This window comes from Rutilus rutilus (assembly GCF_951802725.1).
Source record: "Rutilus rutilus genome assembly, chromosome: 14".
Taxonomy (NCBI): Eukaryota; Metazoa; Chordata; class Actinopteri; order Cypriniformes; family Leuciscidae; genus Rutilus; species Rutilus rutilus.
In genome coordinates this window covers 11,294,577-11,311,006 of record NC_140219.1, presented here as the reverse complement: position 1 = coordinate 11,311,006, position 16,430 = coordinate 11,294,577, and the positions used below count along the sequence as shown (strand labels likewise).

The 16,430-nt window shown below is 38.2% G+C and overlaps 1 protein-coding gene across 1 annotated transcript; it reads right to left on the bottom strand.

The window, feature by feature from the left end:
* Window positions 1-220: 220 nt before the first annotated feature.
* On the bottom strand, window positions 221-11,412 carry scyl1 (SCY1-like, kinase-like 1). Its single transcript, XM_084429518.1, has 19 exons — window positions 11,375-11,412; window positions 10,929-11,169; window positions 9,983-10,123; window positions 9,534-9,656; window positions 9,227-9,447; window positions 8,258-8,348; window positions 7,976-8,131; window positions 6,239-6,397; window positions 5,998-6,105; window positions 5,725-5,838; window positions 5,348-5,503; window positions 5,051-5,239; window positions 4,477-4,552; window positions 4,175-4,369; window positions 3,451-3,569; window positions 3,241-3,321; window positions 1,615-1,956; window positions 1,402-1,480; window positions 221-1,272 (listed from the first exon to the last, which is right to left on the bottom strand). The coding sequence occupies exons 2-19, from the start codon at window positions 11,034-11,036 to the stop codon at window positions 1,148-1,150; spliced, it is 2,583 nt and encodes an 860-aa protein (XP_084285644.1). The 5' UTR covers window positions 11,037-11,169; window positions 11,375-11,412; the 3' UTR covers window positions 221-1,147.
* Between the last annotated feature and the right edge of the window lie 5,018 nt (window positions 11,413-16,430).

Below are 16,430 nucleotides of genomic sequence, written 5' to 3'. Positions count from 1 at the left end.
TTGTCCGATTCAATGATCTATGCTAAGCTATGCTAAAAGTGGTACCGCCAGACCCGGAGATCAGCTGAATGGATTCGAAAACGGTAAAACTCAACTGTTAAATGTAAAATGAGCCTATTTCCAAAAAAAGTGGAGTATCCCTTTAAGCTGGTTCTATATTAAATCTGCACTTTCAGGGTGCCATCTCACCACTTGCAAACAAACAAAAAAATCAAGGAGGTGCTGTCATCTTCCATAATGTATTTTGAAAGGCAACATCAGTTCAGTTAGACCTTTGTTATTATTTGCTGGACTAAATTCTGTGAAACATTGCAAATAAACAAAAAGATTGTGTACAGCACATCTCCAAAGACATACTGTTCCTCTTTATCATCATAAATATGAAGCTGAATTTTACATGTGTGTTTATACAGTACATGAATTACCCCTTCTGAAAATATTGCACCAGATCTCACAGACTGTCTCATTTACTAAAAACAAAATCACTGCTGATTAGTTTATTTTTACAACATAAAAAGTACCACCTACTAGGAATGAAAAAGGCACAAACCAAAACTAACATGAACATCCACCTCACCCTGTCGTATGGCAAATAAAGAAAAAAAACAAAATGCCTATCATGAGTTGCAGTGTATTCTTCCAGTGAATTCTTTCTATGTTTTGAAAATATTCATCTGTGTTTATACATGCGCTAGTACTGACATTGTTCCACCTAGGATCATGATTTAGTTAACAGCATCTTTAAGTTTCTCTGCATCATCCATTTTCAAAAGTCCTCCAAGTCCACATTCAGGGCAAAGCGGTCCATATTTTATGTGTAATCAGTGTATATACATACAAAGATATCTAGGATTATATTGTTCAAATTTCCCTCGACTCCCAATACTTCTCAAAGTAGTGAGTTCATGCACACTCAGTAAACTATGATATTGTGTAATATAAAAACCATAGTACTGTGACAAGAGTAAAGGAATATCATAGTTTATGGTGTCAGCTGTTCCCCATAAAGAATTTCAGTTCTTCAAAGTTGCCCAACATACAGACAGCTGTGAGGCTCCTCCTCCTCTCTGACATCACGGAATGTTTCTTTAAAATCTCGCAGTCCTTTCATCTTCAAATAGTCAATGTTCTGTTGTACCTCGAGTGCTCAGTCCAGTTTGCGTGCGCCCAGTTTGAGAGGACCCTTTGCTGCCTTGCGCTCTGCCCGTTTGGCCTCCAGCTCCTTCCGCCTTTCTTCTCGTTTCTTCTTTGCCAACTCTGCTTTACTTAAACCTGAGGGAGCAAGAGAAAGTGTGGTTATTTGGGCTTTACTTTCAATTTTCTCTAACTGACAACAAGAATGATTATGAATTTTTAAAATGCACTTCAATGTGTAACCTGGCGAAACAAAATGACTCTGACCCTGATCTCCATCCAGTGACTCCCAGTTTTCTTCTGTTCCCCAGTCTCCTGCACTGTCTGCGTCCCAGCCATCAGACTTCTGTGGACCAAAAACACATCTTATTTCAGTGACCTGCAGGGATAAAACTGGACTGGAACTATAATCTGGAGTTCCACCACCTTTAGCAATTCACAATGAAAATATGACCTATATCTCCTCCACCAGAGCCTTACCATATTACTTCGTTGTGACACACTGGAGAACAGATCGGATGTTGCTGATTTTCCTCCTGCTCCATCCCAGTTATAATCGCTGGCTAATCGTACCCCTTCTTGCGCAGAGCTTAAGCTGGCACTCTTTGGAGCCCCAGTTGAGGATTTTTTTTGAGATGTTGGGCTGAAACTCTCAGCTAGACCCCCTTCATCATCCCAGTCGTTTCCCCAGCCCTCATCAGCAGGTGAACTTTGACCCTGACCATCTGCGTCTTTCTCGTTAGACCAGCTGTCGTCAGCATCCCAGCCTGAGCTCCAATCAGAACTCTGCTTCTTCACTGCCTCAGTGGACTTCCGGCCCACCTATGGAAAGATAACAAGTGTATAACAGATAATAACAAAATATATTATTATAAAATTTGAATAAATTGTTTTTTTTTTAATGTAATGTTAATTGTCAGTATTATATTGCAATGCACAAACACATATATATAAACATTAGGGGTGTAACGATACACGTATTCGTATATTGCGCTGGCGCGACCACCACAACATTGCCCAACATCAAATGGCAAACGTAATGAAAGCGGAACGAAACTGCGCTTCACGGACCGTTTATCAGTTTGGACCAATGTATGTCAGTGCAACGCGAGCCGATGTTGATCAAGGGACACTGTTACTACACAGCGCTAAGAGATCCAGTAAATAAAGCATTTGAATTCGCCACAGAAGTAATGACATCACTGCGAGATCTAGTGAGAAGCATTCAAATTTCTCTATTATTAAACGTAGACCTCTATAAGATCAAACAGCGCTGACATGGAAACCAGGAGAAACATTGTGCCATGAATTAACTAGTTATAGGCTTTAAGTCCACAAATCAGCAACATTCACCATGGATTTGATGTAGTTAGACTAACTGTAACCATGGAAGTTTGGCATGAATAGTAAAATGCGTTCAAGTATGTCACATCTTTTTCCAGCACTTCAAAACTCAAATATTATCTAATTTAAATGTTATTTTTAATGTGATGATCAAAACCTTATTTATTTATCCTTCAAAGACAGATTACCCCCATTTATAAAACTAAAAGTTTCAAAATGTAGGAAAACTCACACTTATTTACAAATAAAAAAAGACATTCAATTACCATTGTAACCAATATGTGGCTGCCATTTCCACTCCCAAATATTTATTTTTTAATCGTTTTGCTTTTGAATTATTATTTTGACATTATGAATTAAAATGCTGGAAAAAAAACTTAATTTTAGTACAAGCACACTGAGTTCCATATATATAAAAAAAATTCCTTTTCTTTGTATTTCATTTTTTTATAACAAGCTGTTTTTGTTTTATGTGCTGCTAAGACGACACCCCAGAAGATGGGTCAAGTATAGCTCCATCGTTGTTCAAAGTAAAAAAAGATCATACTTTTTATGATGTTAGTTTTAATAAATAAAAACATTTTAAAAATCAAGGAAACTTCTCTGGCATTTCTTTCTTTTTGCTCTCTCGAAAACGTACCGAACTGTGACACCACTGTGTCGTATCGAACCGAACCGTGAATTTTGTGAACCGTTACACCCCTAATAAACATACGTTTTTCAATGTCAGTAAATACTAGATATGCATGTGAAATCACCTACATTGCTTTTCTTCTGTGTTGAGGACATTGCCGACCAATCAGAATGCAAATCGTCTGGATCTGTTTGTACTTTCTCTGGATCCTGTAGGCACACAGATAAGGAATTATTCCAATTTCTCAGTATTCATGTGTATGCTAACTTTTCATAGTATAAAAGGTCAAGTACTGAAAAAACACTAGACTTTGCATAATTTGAATAACCATCAGTCACCTCAAGGCTTCCCCAATCTTCATCATCCCACCGATCTCCAACTGGCTCCACTGTTTCCTCATTCGATGTCTCTGATTGGATCCTACATGCATTGGAAGTCTGTGCTCTCATTTCTGGGCCTAAAAGGAATTGATGAGATGATAACTCGGCACCTCTCATTTCAATGTTTATTTTTAAAACTTTTTTAAATGAATATTTGGATGATTGTAAAAAATTAACATTACACGAAAAAGCTGTTTGGTAGGCTGAAACCTAGGTTATAAAATATCTGCAATTAACCATTTTTAAATCTGAAATTGTACTTTAAAATCTCTTCTTTAAAAAAGTGATTACTGAACATTGCAAATCACACTTCAATATATCAGCATAAAGAGTTTTTTTTTTTTTTCATTTGTAAAAATCCAAATCATAGCGCTTTTTGCATACATAAGTATGTGCAAACCTTATTTTAAAATCTCAGAATGAATAATTTTTTGTAAATGTAAATTTGTTACAACGTTTTGTGGCAACTGGTTATAGAACTCACTTTCTTCTTATTCAATATTTACTTCTTCATTCCACTTTCTTTATCACACTAGCTGTGTCTCATTTTGAAGGCTGCGCCCTCCGTAGGTCACGCTTTTCTGAATTGAGACATCCTTGATGACCTATGCAGGCAAAAAATGCGACCTTCAGAGGCCACAGTCTTCGAAATGAGACAAAGCTTTTTTTTCTTGTTGCACACCTTTGTTTTCATTATTTGTGGTTACTGGTCCAGCAGTAGGAAGAGATGGGGTGCTGTTTTCAGCAGGCGGTGCTTCCGAACCAGCCGGAGCATTTCGGATGAGTTTGGAGGTGAGAGACGAGACACCTGTTACCGCCCATCCTGCCCATGTAGCAGCTGAGGCTCCTGTCTGCGCTGACGCAGTCACATCCTTCTCTGCAATTGAACCATTTAATTACATTAACATTACATCATTTGAGATAACTGAAAATGTGCATTTTAGTGAACAATCCCTTTAAGATAAAGGACAACACATGCTATACCTATTTCAGTTAGTTTAGAAGGGTCTTCAGAAACCGTCTCCAGCTTACTGAGGAAACTTTTTATGGCTTTGAATGCCTACAGGACAAAAAACACTTTATAAATTGTAATTTTCAAAAATGATGAAAATATTTATTTGTGGGAGCACTTTGTGTAGTTAAAGTATATATACACATTTTATGCACCTGCCATTTCAACTTAAAAATATGAGGGATGCAATTTGTAATTTTCCCTTACATTATGGAAATTAAACATTTGTTGTATATTTCTGTGTGTGGATCCAGTTTGTGGGAATTTTATAGCCTAAACCAGTGGTTCCCAATTCCAGTCCTCGTGACCCACTGCTCTGCACATTTTGTATGTCTCCCTTATTTAACACACCTGAACCAGATCATCAGCTCATTAGGAGAGACTCCATGAACTGAACTGAGTGTGTCAGATAAGAGAGACCTACAAAATGTGCAGAGCAGTGGGTCACGAGGACTGGAATTGGGAACCACTGGCCTAAACCACAGAACATATAAATAGATACTGCGTCATTGTGTACCTCAACTCCTGCTGTGCATTTTTCTTTACCTGATCTCTGACGTTTTTGTCTGGATCCACAGTCAGTGTGCACAGTGTGGGCAGGACACGATTGGAGCTTTCAGCCACACTATAGTACTGATGGGTGGCAGCGAATCCTAGCACGCCTGCTGCACGAGAGGCAGGAAACGGATCTTTAGTTGCCCGTGAGAATGCAGAGATTAATACACGCTGGCGCATCTGAGAAAAAAAAAAAAAAACACAAAGGAAAAACAACGCAAGATTGTCATTTAGAGAAAAAAATATGCCTGAACAAATAGAAGATTATGGGTTGTTAGCTGAAGTTACCCCAGCATTGAGGTAGGGGGCAATTTTGCCCAGGCAAACAGTGGTGTTGCAGCGGATGGGGCCCTGATCGTCCCGGGCCTGCAGTCGTGCAAAGTGACGCATCAACTCTTGATTTAAATTGGTCTCGTTCAGTTTAGGGGCCAACAGAAGCATGGACTACAGGAACGAGAGAATTTAAAAAGTAAAGTCATTAAAAAACATATACTAGCACTAGTAGTGCAAAGGACATGGGTTCAATTCCCAGGGAAAGCATGAGCTTAAATGAAAAGTAAGTTGCTTTGGATAGATCCATTTAAATGCATTAATGTACATGTATGCCACTATCAATTACACTGACTGAGTGTCAACACTGGAGAGAAGACAGAGCATACAAATACCTTTACAGTCTGCTCTCGAATGGCAGGGTTTGTGTCTGTGAAACCATGAACCACATGTGGAAAAATCTGCGAGTTAACTGCTGCTTCATTCAAATACTGAATAAACTGCTCCATCTGATAAAAGGAGTGACAAAAGACACACAAAAAAAGAATGAATTCATTTAGAATAGTGTGTATGAAAGAGTCAGAGAGTTGGGATTAGACTTTGGGATGACTAAACTGTAATGCAGAAACTCTTACAAAATCTTCAAAAAGCATTGAAGTCGTGTATACCTGCTGTAGCAATCGTATCCTCATGGCACGGTCAGTAGAAGAGAACATCTTCACTATGACTGGGATGATTTTCTGCTGGTACTCCTCAGCTGACAAATACTTTCCTACCTACCACAAACAAAATATCGCTTTAACGGTATTAAAAGAACTTGCTGCTTATCGCCCGTAGGGATGCCAACCTTCTCGTTACATAATGTACAACATGGGTAAGAGTCAATGAAATACCAAAAATGTTTATCACCTTAAATAGTGGTGTAAGAACGACAGCGCCAGCATTGCCAAACTCAAAGGCTGTAAGGAGTTGAGGCAGCACTTTATGTTTACAGAAATCTTCAGGGAAAGAATCGAGATTCTCACTCAGGTCCTGGAAAAACTGCTGCTTCTCTGCAGGTTCTTTAATCTACATGAACACACACACAAACAAACAAGCATTTAGGTGACTTATCTGATCTAAATATATATTTACAATTTTAAGGCCCGGTTTCACAGACAGGGCTTAGACTAAGCCAGGATTAGACCATACATCAATTAGGACATTTAAGTAATTTTTATAAACATGCTTAGAAAAAAAACATTACCGATGTGCATCTTAAAACTAAAAAGGCACTGATATATTTTTAAGATCAGTCAGTGCAAGTTTATTTCAGTGGAAACAGCTCAGACTTACATTTTAGTCTAGGACTAGTCTTAAGCCCTGTCTGTGAAACCAGGGGTAAATATATTATAATATTAAAAGTATTAATGAAAATACATAAAACAATGCAAAGCAATACACAGAAAAACAGCAAAGTAGTCTGATCATTCAATACATCATTTGCAACCTTTACAATAAAACCTTTACACCTGAAACACGCAATAAGAGAATATCTGAATTATTCCTTTTACAAAGACTAAAAGATCACCAAACAAAGTCTGGGGTCAGTAAGATTTTCTTAAAAAGCTTAAATCGTTTATTCAGCAAGAATGCGTTAAATTGATCAAAAGTGTCAGTAAACATTTATAATGTTGCAAAAGATTTCGATTTCAAATAAATGCTGTTCTTTTGAACTTTCTATTCCATCAAAGAATCCTAAAAATGTATCAGTTTCCACAAAAATATGAAGCAGTACAGGCAATTAATAATAACAGATTAAAACAGATAATAATAATAATAATAATAATAAATGTTTCTTGAGCATCAAATGAGCATATTAGAATTATTTCTGAAAGAAGTAATGATGCTGAAAATTCAGCTTTGCCATCACAGAAATATATTACATTTTAAAATATAATAAAATAGAAAACAATTATTTTTAACTGTGATAACATTCCACAATACTACTGTATTTTCAGCTTTGGTGAGCATAGGAGACTTCTAGCCTGGGTTTCCCCATGCTGCCTTGCGCGCAGCACCATTTTATTCACACTGCTGGGCAGCCTGGACACCATGGATCAGATTTTCCCCTCAAAAAGGGAACCAATCACAGAACGGGGAGGGAGCAGCAAGACGATGACGACGTCTATGCGACACACCGAAGCAGTTTGTTTATATCTATGGATCCAACATGGCAGCAGACGCGAAGTTACTTTTCGATGCAGCCTTAGATAGTATTCTAAGTAGTTTAGTCGCTGAACGGCATCGTGTACACATAAATCTCTGACCCATCGTCTTCTTCCTCGTCGAATTTCTGTCGCTCTACATACGTCATCTGGTATAATTGAAACGATTGGCTATGAGCTATGTACAGGCGCATTTGATAGACATTCGTAGCGCCCAATAAACGGCTCTGGGCATTCGTAAACCACGCCTCAAATACGAGAAAATGAACATGTGGTTCCCAGACCACGTCTCAATGAGACGAGGTCTGACGTTAGCCAGGCTAGGAGACTTCTTTCAAAAACATATAAAATCTTACCAAACCAAAACTTTTGAACGACAGTGCAATGCAACACAATACAGGCTCACAGAGTAAGCTGAATACATAACAGATTTAAATACCTGTATCTCTTCCAGAAACAGACAGCTCTCCACAAAGCTGTTGTTCATAAAGCCTCCAGGAGATCTACAGTTCAGCAGGAACCGAGCAGGGTTGGGACGAATCTTTGGGTTTGCTCCCACTAACTCACAGTAATGCGGCACTAACTGCTTTGGAATCTGTGAGAGGTAAACAAGGTGGTTTAAAAGACTCTGAGGATACATAGCTTTTAATCTGTTTGTCATAATACAAACTACTGAACAAAGCTATATTACAGTTAACACTGATCAAAATTGATCTGGTACCTTGCCCAGAGATCGTAACGAGGAGGCACGTGGTAAAGTTCCATTAAATACTTCCCAAATGAGACAACCGAGACGCCACACATCCCCTGTCCTGAGGTCATAAAGAAATGCACAACAATGAGCTATGGCTGATTACAAATGCATTTTTTCCTGAACATTTTAGGTCCAGTGGTCCAGTACCAGGCTAGGGTGGCACAGAAAACTTCATTATTCAAACATAAAAATTTAGTTAAGACTATAAAAGTACTGGACTGTTTCAACTGAATACAATCAATTGTACTCAATTGTAATTGAGGTAGTGGTAGAATACATCAAGAAATACTGAGTGAATTTGACTTTTTTTTTTTTTTGACTAGAAGATCCGTTTCAAAAACTTGCAACTGAAAAATTAAACACTGAATTATTAACACTCAATTGGTCGCCAAAATAAATTAATTGCAACAATTCGATCAAAATGAAACTCATTACAAAGGGGAAAATGTGTTCTCTTTTGAATCCCCATGTGCAACAATGTGAATATGATAAATGTGACAGGTCATAAAACAAATACCAGAATGTAAATGTTATATATACATCAATTAAACATTTCCATTTGTACTCTGCCAACTTGCGCAAAATGGTGCCTGTTTTCAAGTACAATGAAAAGGACTCGCATTCACCAATGAAATCTGACAACTACTGCCTCATAAATTTTGTTTCTAAAAGCTCGAATCATGACAAAAAAACACAACATTTTCAGGCTGGACCAACCAATGCATGTGCAGACAGAAGCACGTGTCTCACATCGCGTGCTGCACTTTCTCCCATTCATAGTAATATGAGTGCACTGTCTTTATGTATCTAAAGTCTTTGAAGTCAAGTCAGAAAATGTTCTGCATTCAGAAAATGTAAAAAGCCTACAGGGAATAGTTGGGCTGAAAATGAATAAAGACAACTAGAAAACAAGAGTTTTCTCCTCATACAAGTTACCATTTTTCTCCGCCACTGCCGGGGCTCTCTGGGGGATCATATCTTTCCATGTCAGGGTTGATCACTTTAGGTGGCGGTAAGGTGATGGAGTCTCCCTGGTCAGAGCTCACATGATCCAACCCTCCAAGCTTCCATTCACCAGCACGGTCCACAAAGACGGCCCACATGCCCAAGTTATTATGGTTGAGATGGCAGTCGTTCACCAAGAAGCTCAGCGCTTTCTGATGGGAAAGGAGTGACAGCAAACTGTACAATTGAACTAGTAAATGAAAGATTTTTTAGTCAATGTATTTCCTTCAAAACTAACCACAATTTGATGAAGGCCCCATGACACCTCTAAATCACTCGCACCAGTCTTCTCCGCCTGGACCTTCAGGTGTGCAGCCAGAGGGGTCACTGGCTCTGTGACGATGTACAAGCTTTTCTCGGTCTGACGTCCAACAGGAAAAAAACAGTTTTAATAAAGCCTTTTCAATAATTACAATTAGGATAAATCTAGAACGTAAAAAGGTTTGTGTAAAATCTCCCACTAACATTAAGTGTCTAAAATGATTCTAAATATTTTATTCGGGATTATTTCTTATAATAAGAGTCTATTATTGATAAGGGGTACATTCACAAAAAGCTCACCTCAACCTGAATAATCAAGATGAAATGAGAGCACGAGAAAAGATGAGGCATTGTTTGAAGAGAGCAACCTTCCTATGATTCACAATCACACTGATAAACTTCATTTCATCCATACAAGGTCCTTACCTCCAACCCATCTACGTAGGACAAGATGTTGGGATGTCTGAGAGTTTTTGTGCGTTTGAAAGCCGCTTTGGCAAGCTGTGTCTGCTCCTCCGTTCCCTGTGAAACCTCGTACACAAAGACTGACACCAGCTCACCAGTGGTCTGGAATAAAGAAGGGGGTACAAGTTAGGTTAAGTTACAACTCATCTGTATACTGCAAAGAAGAACAGTGCAATTTAGGAAAATCTGCACAACCAGAATGTCCTGATTGACTAGTTTTTAAATAAACCAAGCCGCTAATACAGCCTTTAATCAACAATATTGCCTATGCCATCCTGATGATTGATCTGTCATTATAATGTTTAACAGAATATGATCAATAGTTATTTATGCATAAGTAATCTTAGAAAAATAAAAATCTAACACATGTATTGATATAATATGCCAGTAATTCTGGTAAATGGTGATTAAAGCTATTAATATGGCATGTCAGGACACGTGTACAGTAAACACTAACACTGCAGCTTTTTTTTGCTATCATACATCATTATACGAGTGATGGCAGTGTAATTATCGATACTAAAAAGAATCACATAAATAAATTAATGCACACCATTGAGCTTAGTACCACAATAATATTTCAGCTATTTAATGTGACAGCAGTTTTCTGTTGACGTGGCCACAGCAATGTTACGTACTCTGATGAAAGGATGACTCAATAAACCCTATTTCTTGTATTTAATAGTCTTATTATCTAATCCATATGCCCCAAAGGATACTGAGCCATGAACATGAAAACATACAAGCTTACAAAGAAGTTAAATGTGTTTTTAAGTAGCTACTTCGCCCTTGCTGTTTTATTCGCTCATGCGCAATGCTGAGCGGGATGTAGCTAAACTTTAGACCGAGGATTCAGCGGCCTGCTGCGACACTATATGCTTTATATTAATGTGTCAAGTCATTTTACCTTGCGCTTTCCCCGACTAAGGGTCCATATGCCTGACTTTTCTTGGCTTTCTGGTAAAATTTCATAGTTGAAGTCTTTGATAGGATCCCGTGCGAAAAAGGACCACATCCTTCCCCGTCAGTCCAGCACACGGTGTTGCTGTAGGACGGACAGCGAACCAATAGAGGGCGCACCTGTTCCGACAACCGAGAGAATCGGCCAAACAAATGTCACATGACCCTGAATCCTCCTGAGGTCCTCACTGCAGAGCATAAAATCCGGGGGGAGGAGTCGGATAAAATCCAACTCCTCCCACCTTACATACCTAAACCTACCAATCTCCACCCCCTGATCCCTAAACCCACCCCTAAACCTACCCATCTCCACCCCTAAACCTACCAATCTCCACCCCTTATATAAAATCCGACTCCTCCCCTCGGATCTTGTGTACTGCATTGAGGTGCTACTGCTTTTTTGTGTGCTATGCTGAGTTCGGAACATACTGTCTATGGTTCGGAACCGCATGCTAGCATACTAGTAAGAGCAGTAGGCTATACTAGTATGCGGTCCTGAATTCAGCACTAGTTTATTTTGTACGTGCATCCTTATTATCTTGTTCTAGTTATTATAAATACTAATGTTGGCATGAATTCCATTAAAATGTATAATGTTATTTGAGCCAAGAGTCTAATTCCAACTAAGTGTTTTCTCTAGCACTTATTTTTTGTTGTTTTCTATTAAATTAGAATATTTGGTAACACTTTATTTTACCGTGTCATTGTTACATATGTTACATGTAGTTACTATAGTAATAATTATGCATAATTACATGCAACTAACCCTCAACCAAAACCTACCCTAGCCCTATTGTAAGTACATGCAGTTAGTTAATATTGCTCAGTACTTAAATGTCTAATTACATTGTAACAACGACACCTTCAAATAAAGTGTAACCGAATATTTTTCTTTCGAATAATATTTGTTAATTATGTCCTCCAAACTAAAATTCATACATCATATTTTTGCGATAGCTATTGGATAAGACTGAACACAATAAAACCACACTGGAACATTCAGACAAGATACAACTATACAATCAAGTTTTTTGTATTCCCATGAAATCGAAATCTGTATTTTTAATATAATTGTGTAGGCTGCAATGTTTGACTTAATACTGTTACGCATTACCTTTTACATTAAAACTTTTACAAAATAGAACAAATTTCGCTGGCAGATAATGGAGGGTAAAGAAAATGTGGCATCATAAAAAAATACAAAAGTCATACTATGTATTTGTTAAAATATTTATTGAACCCAGACACAGATGAAGGATCAGTTTTGAGACTTCAGCAATATGATATATATATCATTGCAGTGGACCGTTTGTAATAAGCAGGTCAAAATGATAAATGAATTGTGGTGAACTAGGTTACACGTTTTTTTCAGGTGTCCATGTTACAGTGTACCGGTAATTATGCAATTAAGTACCGAGTAATAATGTACTTACTATAGGATTAAGCTAAACAGGGGTTGGTTTAGGATTAGTTGCATATAATTATGCATATAGTTATTACTACACTAATGTAACGTGTAACAAGCACACTGTAAAATAGTGTTGCTGTGAACTGCTGGGAGAAAATGCCTTTCAGTTGCATCCTTTAGGCTGTAAAGAGGTACATTTACATAGTATTCACTTCACATTTATTTGTATAGCGCTTTTCACAATACACATGGATTTTCTGTAAAGCTGCTTTGAAACGATGAGTCCACATTACAATTTAGAGTGATCTGTTATCAGAAGTAACTGTCTAAGATATGCATTTCAGAAATGTACATGTACAAATCATGTAATTACAAATTTATTATTTAAACAATGTAATAATTCAAGGCAGAATAAATGAGCTCATTGAAGTAATTAATACTTGTCTGTTAAATGATTGACAGAAAATTATATTGATTATAAAACATGTTGATTCAGAGCTATTCTAGTAGTTGTTGGTCAACATTGTATTAATACAGCATTTCAGAAATACCATATTGCAACACTTAGTTATCTACAGTATAAATTCAACATTAAAAAGCATTGATTTGAGTACTGATCATGAACTTGGATGAACAAAATTGAAGGTGACAAAACATTAGGCCATTAACAATATTCTTTATTTCACAAGCATAAACAAGGCTTACAACAATTTTACACTTAAATATTTAGATTTTAGTAGCAAAATCAACAAGAAAACCCAACTTAAATGAACTAAAATCGCACGTTATATACGCTAAAAAGTATTGTTTGAGCAGAGGTTAGAAAGCAAAGACGCCGCAGGGAATTGAACCCCGTCCTGAGAATCAGGAGTGCCTCCACCGGAGTCTTTTGCTTTTTTTCTTACGAGGTTAAAAAAGCAAAACCTGAAGGAACAATCCTAAGATTGTTCCTCAGGAAAAGAAAAACCTCAAACCTGCTGCTCTACAATACTCTGGTCTTGAACGGATCTTCTTCTTTAGCCTGAAACTACACAAAAGACTGCAGGTTTCCCTCCCAAATCCCCAGATAAACTCTTCAAAACATCCAAAATGCCATTGATATTACTGTAGTCATTTTGTCCTCAATACAAAAATCGAAATTTTAATATGCTTCTACTTGGAAGATCAAATCTGACCAGCGAGGTCTTGAACAAGGCTGCACTTGCATTCAGGTGTGACTCGTTCCTATTTAAAAGCTGAAACACAAAGAGAAGAGTTAGAGCCCCCCACCCCACCCAACCCAGTGTCATAACTAATGTAATACAAATGTCATTTACCACCAAACAATGGTCCAGGTCTCGAAATCCCACCAACACGGCCAGAACAAATCGGTGCCTTTTTAAAATCACCATTCCTGTAACTAGACAGATGCTCGGTTTTCCGTTCCCCCCCCAAGACTCCCCGAACTATTTTTATATCTTTCAAGGCAAAAGTACACGTATAAACTTATCTCCAGGCAGCGACGCTTTACACCCAATTCTTCAGAGCAAAGAATTAGCAAGTCTACAGCTGCAATGAAAAAGAGCAAAAAGTTTACAAACCCACACCCCCCTCCCTCCCTTTCCCAATAACATTTAAATAAATGTTTTAACCAATGCAAAAACTGGTTACTCAATTGCTTTGACGCAAGCACATCCATCCACTCCCATGTTACGGCTCAGTCTCAATTTGAGAAGAATCACAACAGCATACCTGAAAAGAGAGAAAGTGTTGCCCCACCCCTTCCCCCAAAGCTACCAAACTCCAAACACTGACATTGGATTTGATTGAAATTTTAGTGCAAGTGTTAAGTGCATGCATATTTTAAAAAGATGAGTGCTTGTTCTGCCCATACACAGGATTAAGATCAACTACGTGTACTTAACTCAGCAGATAGCAGCAGAGGGATGTGCAATTAGCAGCAAAAAAATGACGAATATGAGGTTGATCAGAGCGACTGGATGTCCCAGTGTTTCATCAGGCGGTTAGGGTTCTCCCAGACGACAAGACAATTTTGCTCCCTAAGTGAAATTGACCTAAGAAAATGAAGAATTGGAGGGAGGGGGAAAAAAACAGGAAAGACGCGCAGACACACAGAAGGACTTCGACGAAGGGCTTCCGAGGTTTGGACAAAGCTCTCAAGCGCACAGAAGGGGGATTCGGATCGCCATTCACTCAAGTGAAGACATTCACCGGGGGTTACTGCTCTCACAGACAGCCTTGCATTCAGATGCAGTCGAGAAGGCAGGGGGACAAACGGGTAATCTGAAACAAAGAGCTTCTACACACAAACACTTCCACCACACCAATTGCAATACTAACTGTATGACTCAACTAAGGAGTTAAGAGATGTAAAAGAAACTTAAAGTGCATGAAGCATAAAAAAAAAAAAAAAAAAAAGGAGTGTAGCTTCTGAAGCATTGGTGATTGAGGTTACGGAGTTTACAAAAAGTTGTTGCATGAGGTTTCTACAATCAAGATTTATGATTCAGACACCTGGTAACTAGATTCCACAGGGCGACATCATGTAACTTTCACCACACAGCTGGCTGAAGTAATTTCTGCAGAAGAGAGAGACAAAGTGCATAGCCCTCCCCACCCCAAACACATCTTTTCCAGGTAATTTACGGCTGTACAGGAAATGCCAAATAAAGCTGCACAGTTGCGCAGCTATTCCTAGCCACTCTAAATTTGGAGTCTGGAGCACAGTTGTGCAACAGTTGGAAAGACGACTATTGCTATACATTTGTAAAGCAACTTTTTCACCCTGCACAGTTGCACAGAGTAGTGGCTAGGTAATAAAACATTTAAAAGTAGTTTCAAATCTATTGTAGCACAACGAACTGTCCTGCCTGTCGAAGCGTTCAGTGGAACCGGGCGATTTCGGGTCATAACTTCTTCTGATAGGTGGCATTCTTCACGAGGCTTTGTTAGATTCTGCAAGACCAAAAATGGCAAAAACAAAGACCCCTACGCCCACCCTTCACAAAACAGCCCAATGTCCAAAATAAACCATAAAGTCTGCAAGATTCATATATCAAAAGTGTAGGCTTATAGCCAGAGACTACAATTTAATGCATAAAGCATATCTCCTTAAGTTAAATTTGTAAAATTTGCCTTTCCTCCTTTGGCCTGATCAAGCTGTAGGACTGGACTGATCTGCCTCTCCACCTTGAACAGAGTTGACTTCAAGCCCTGGCATCCAAGCTCTACAAAAAGCGCCAAGCTTTACACTCATACCTGGAAAAGCATAAAGAAATACCCAAGAAAGCCCCACACATACCCCAAGAAACAAAATGCATACCAAAATTTCAATCACAACAGGCTATGCATTTATTAACTGAAAATGGGAACAGTACAGAATGTACACTTACATACAAATTACAAGGCTAATTTGTCAAATGTGCTCGACCACAGATCTTACAATTGTAACACACTATTAATGGAAAAAGGTTAGGAACAAATGGGCTTGCTTAGTGACCTTACGTGACCAAAAGAGGCTGAAGTTGATTGATGCGAAAGCAAATCTTTACATACAATGTTAGGATGACATCTTCAGTGGAAAGCATTCAGGGACACTGCACACTGAAAAATGCAAAGGGGGGAGGAAAAGAAAGCCTACACACATCCCCACTCTTCAAAATACAAAAATTAACCAAACAATAAGCAACTAATACAATTACTGCTTAGACACTTAGCCATCAAATTGTATTCAAGTACAATACAATGACAGACAAAAGCAAATGAATGCCATTTACATGAATATCCAATTACTTGCCATTAGAAAACGTTAAAAGCGCCTTGGCCTCTATTGAAGTAGCTTTGCTCCTTAAGTGGGGGAGGGGAGCAGATATTGGTTGGACCACCAGCTTTGTTCTTTGAGGGTTTGTTTCAATCTGTAAGAGTCAAAATTAAGCAATCCCCCCAGATCCAAACCCCATAGACAATATTCATACATACAACCAATATCGATATACCATTCAATAAAGAGACAAAAGAGTGCCATGATGTGTGTTAAATAAA